We start from the raw sequence: 5,000 nt of genomic DNA, 5'->3' as shown, positions 1-5,000 counted from the left end.
CTTTCTTTCTTTCTTTCTTTCTTTCTTTCTTTCTTTCAGTCTATGTAACTTTCTTTCTTTCTTTCTTTCTTTCTTTCTTTCTTTCTTTCTTTTTCTTTCAGTCTATGTAACTAGTTTCTTTTTTTAGTCTGTGTAACTTTCTTTCTTTCTTTCTTTCTTTCTTTCTTTCTTTCTTTCTTTCTTTCTTTCTTTCTTTCTTTCTTTCTTTCCTTTTTTAGTCTATGTAACTAGTTCTTATTTTCAGTCTGTGTTTGTGTTTCCTTCTTTCTTTCTTACTTTCTTTCATTGTTTGTAACTAGCTTCATTCTTTCTTTATTTCTTTATTTCTTTCTTTCTTTCTTTCTTTCTTTCTTTCTTTCTTTCTTTTCCTTTTTAGTCTATGTAACTAGCTTATTTCATTATTCTTATTTAATTTTTTTTTCTTTCATTTTTGGGTCTATGTAACTAGTTCTTTTTAAATTAGCCTCCAACTTTTTAAAACTAAAATAAAAATCTAATGTATATGTCAGGCACAAAATGTTATTTTTTATTTTATTTTATTTTAGAATTTCCCTATAACAGCTTATGTACATTTTTAGTTGGAGAAAATAATTTTTCTTAAAATTTTCTACATTATATATATTTTTTAAAGTGTTTGTAAGTGTAGACACAGTGCATAAATAATAAAAATGAAAAATAATAATAATAAAGAATTGCAGAAACATTGCAGTGTAAAATCAGATTGAAAAATGAAATATGATTATATTACTGCATTGTTTAGAGTTTTCGAATAACTTATGCCACTTTCCATTGAATTACTTGTTATATGGTGTAAAATGTCATCCTTTGTAATTAGACACCGGATTACTGTGTGTGATTCAGTGAGAGCGGTGATCGTGTTTCGGTGATTACACTCCGTTAAATTTCTTTTGCTTTCTGATCTGAAGTCCTGCTGTAAAGTTTGGTGCACGCGAGATCTGAACGTGTAGACATGCTACAGTACATCAGGGGGCGCGCATAACTGAGCTGCATTTAACCAGAACATTGTGTTTCTTTTGTGTAATTTAGGACTGAGCCCCGGCCATTTCCCTTCTGAACAGTCTGCTTTGTGCGGCTGGGCCAGATAAATGTTTTAACATCGGGGCGATGCGTAACTTTAGCTTATGCAATCCCAGATGTTTTGCATGACCTGTGGAGCTCGAGGCGCTCGCTGGAATCTGTTTTATTGAGCTGCACAGGACTGCATTCATGGTGTTAAATAAATTACAGGGTTCGCATGCGAATTATTTAGTCTTTAACAGCATGTCAGTGTTCGGCTGTGTGCTGAGTGTGTTCTATTGATTTATATGTGTATTTGGTAATGCATTACATTTATTCTCTCTCTCTCTCTCTCTCTCTCTCTCTCTCTCTCTCTCTCTCTCTCTCTCTCTCTCTCTCTCCTTCTCTCTCTCTCTCTCCTTCTCTCCGTGCAGGATGACAGGCATAAGATCGCCAAACCACCCGTATGTAACATCCCTATCTCTTCTTAGAAATGTCCCAACCACTGATAGTGTTCTATTTTTTATGACTATCGCATGATAAAAATGTTTTTTTTTTTAAATCTGTTTTTTGTTTTTTTTGTCTCTACAGGAATCACTCGTAACCACAGTTCATGATCCCACAAGGTAATCCCAGAATGCATTGCCCCTAACCGTTATACAGTGTTAGCAAGAATAGTCATGTAGCAACAATTTCTCTTTCATGCCAAATGTGGTGAGTAGTGTCTGAGGGAAATTACAGAAAAATGATTGAGTTTCTTACATCCTCCAGGATGCTTCATTCGGATTATATACATTTGTATATATAATAGTTTTAACGTTTAAATTAGCACGTGCAAACTTTCACCTGCGGGAGACCTGTTTCAGCTAGCCAGTTAGCTAATTTAGCGAATGCTATGCTAGGCTTAGTTGTATGGTGTATTTTGACCGGTGAAACGAATGACAGTAAAATGAGAAGATGACGATGCAAATTAAATATGATTTGAGTAAAAATTTTAAAACATCTGATTTGAACAGTACTTAAATATTTGAGTCATATGAACGTAAGATCATAGGTGCGCTAGTCCTCAACACCAAGACACATTTTTTGCGAAAAGCAAAATCAGTTGATTTGAAGGCATGATTTCCGTGTATATTTAACACAATCGATTTTTGATATAGTTTTGTGTTTCTATTGTTCTTGTTATGTTTCTCTTTGGTCCTGAAGCTGGTGGACGAACTGGTTGATACCCCTCCTGGCGGCTGTGATCGTCACACTGATGTACCGTATATATACGGCTGAAGATGCATGACCGGTGCTTTTACTCACACACACTCAGTGGACTGTTGGTGTTCAGCTGTCATTGCTGTATGTAATTTCCTCAGCACACATTCCGAACGCTGAACTCGACCATCCATAAGATAAAACATTTCAGGGTTTTTTTTTTCTCCACCAGCCGTCACAGCTATAATTAATGAAGGTTTTTTTTTCTCGTCTCCCCCCCCCAGTATATTTTACAGTAATTCCAGGAACATGAAGTGTTCACACACGTAAATATTTGACGTGAGATGAAAAGATTTATAAAACCGAGACGTACTCATACCCTCTGATCGTGTTATCGGTGTGTAAATATAATTATGGAATAATAGTTGCAAGCCTCTGTGTAATTAAACACAACAGTAAGGCAGTAGATGTATAACGATTTTTAATTACATGCATAAACCTGCTTTGAAAATAAAAATAAAAACCATGCAATTAGTAGTGCAGGTTTTGAGACAGGTTTCTGAGGCATTATCAGTGATTTTGTGTTTTTTTTTTTTTCTTAATGATTTTGTTTCATAACACAAATAGATTAACATTGACCTTTGAAGGCAATTCTTTCTCTTTTTCTTTAGCTCGTACTAACCTTTTTATGTATCACACACTGGATTATAACGCCAACTTTTTTCTTTCTTTTTATATTTCTTTAAAAAAAAAAAAAGGTGCTGTTGTCTTATTTTTTTGTACAGGGATCAAACACCACTGGTTAAGTCCTACATACTCTATATTCCCAAAAGTTTGCAGAGCTTTTTGAGCATCACATTCCTCATTTGGTCCCAGTTTGCTCTTATAACTTCGTCCACTCTTCAGGGAAGATGTTCCACTAGATTTTGGAGTGTGCTGATAGATATTTGTGTTCTTCATACACAAGAGTGTAAGTAAAGTCAGGTACTGGTGTAGGTGAGGTGAGAATGTATGGGGTTCAGTCAATGTTGCAGTTCATCTCAAAGGTGTTCAAAATGGTTGAGATCAGAGCTCTATAGCAGGAGATCTTTCACTCCAACCCGTGTAAAGCATATCTCCATTGCTGGAACACGTTACGTCCTCCTAGTTCAAGTGAAGGGAAAATTTCATGCTATCCAAAGACGTCCTATACAATTGTGTTCCTTCAGCTTTTAAATAACTGTTTGGGAAAGAACCGCACATGGCAATACTCATGTCTATATAGTGTATTCAATAGTTTTTCCTGCTCACAATTCACCCAATTCATCTAATGTGTTATAAACTAGAACTTCCTTTGGTGAAGTGGTGTGTTGATAAGGCATCCTCCAGCACCAGGTTTGATAAAAGACAAAGGGAAGTGTCTATAAACGTGAATTATTTGGCCTGTACACAAAATGGTAAAATGTTAAGTGGTTAAGATGTTGGACTTTGAATGAGAAGGTCTTCAAATCCCAGCTCTACTAAGCTGCAACTGCTAGACCCTTGAACCAGGCCCTTCACCATTAACTGCTTGTTGTATTGATAAGAAAGCTGTACATGGGTAAAAGTGTCTGCCAAAATGCAGTAAATGTAAAACCTAAGCTTTTAATGGCAACAGCAAACAAATCATTGGTCAGGAAATTAGCCAAAATGAAAGAATTACATTAAATCTCTACCAGCACCTTCAATCCTGGTTCCATTGACAAGCTCGTTGTCATCAGGTGTTTCAGAGAACCAAAAATAGAAATCACAAAAGATACAATAGAATATTTTGTCCACTCAAACAATTTTACCTCAAACATTTGAACCATTCACGATTGACCTTTTCGTACGAGGAGAACAAATAACCGAATTTTCCCTTTTTCTATCTTTTCCCCCAAACAAAAAGTAAATGGAGGCACATGAGCTCTCAGAAGTGCATTTGTTTCACGCTCCTTTATTTCCTGACTAATAATTTGATGTTAAGACCTTTAAATACTTCATATGTTCCTGTTTTGGGATTGGCCTTTTTCTCTACACATATACACCTTTATCTATTCAGTGTTGAGGTAGTTTAAATCCAGGCCTAGCAACCGATACGCTGCATATTTTAACACACTAACATATCTTTCCCAGTTTTATTATTATCGAGGAGTTGTACTGAGGACCACCCGGGTGCCGACAACTAGAAACGGTGCTGATGCATTCCATTGTATACATCTGGATTTAAGCAATGTATTGTTTGAAATATCATTATGTATCCTGTGAACTACATTGTGTATATTTTGTAGCACCCCAAGTATTCATTTAGTGTTTTTTTCCTCTCTAAAGTGACCTAAAATCTGAAAAAAAACAGTATTTCCAAATCTCCTGTTGTCTGCAATACACAGGGCATAGTGTTGTGGGCCAGTACTGACACACACACACACACACACACACACACACACACACACACACCACACAAAGGCTCAAGGATAATGAAGGTTGATCAGCTGTTATAGAAGAAGAGATGTATGTAAGCTTCCATGTGACTCATCTACTCAGGAATAGCATCACGGTCAACAAAGCATAGTTTGAATCCCGTCCTGTCGCAGCAAGCAATGAAAAATTGCACTTATGAGTCCAATTGAATTTTTTTCCCCTCGTTGTTTATCATTTAATTGCATTAAAGAAAGAATTATTTAAAATATCCTGTTGTGTTCATTTTTTTTCTGTTGTGCTTTGCGTCTCTCTTTACACACACACGGTTTGTTCGTCCACCGCCAGCATTTGGTGTGCATAAA

The 5,000-nt window shown here is 36.0% G+C and overlaps 1 protein-coding gene across 4 annotated transcripts in view; it reads left to right on the top strand.

Annotated features, from left to right (window-relative positions):
- Window positions 1-4,904, top strand: part of cyb5a (cytochrome b5 type A (microsomal)) — a 7,686-nt gene extending 2,782 nt beyond the window's left edge. Inside the window, exons 3-6 of one of the 4 annotated variants that reach the window (XR_014534853.1) lie at window positions 1,452-1,481; window positions 1,609-1,643; window positions 2,224-3,679; window positions 3,751-4,904. Coding sequence is in view for 1 of the 4 variants with exons in the window: in XM_083549587.1 (XP_083405713.1) it covers window positions 1,452-1,481; window positions 1,609-1,643; window positions 2,224-2,308 (150 nt within the window). In the remaining 3 variants the exon portion in view is untranslated. Of the gene's footprint in view, window positions 1-1,451; window positions 1,482-1,608; window positions 1,816-1,883 lie in introns of all 4 variants that reach the window. The other 3 variants (XR_014534854.1, XR_014534855.1, XM_083549587.1) reach the window with 3 other exon arrangements.
- The last annotated feature ends 96 nt before the right edge of the window (window positions 4,905-5,000 follow it).

This window comes from Silurus aristotelis, assembly GCF_946808225.1.
Source record: "Silurus aristotelis genome assembly, chromosome: 1".
NCBI classification, from domain to species: Eukaryota; Metazoa; Chordata; class Actinopteri; order Siluriformes; family Siluridae; genus Silurus; species Silurus aristotelis.
This window is presented reverse-complemented; position numbering and strand designations above follow the sequence as displayed.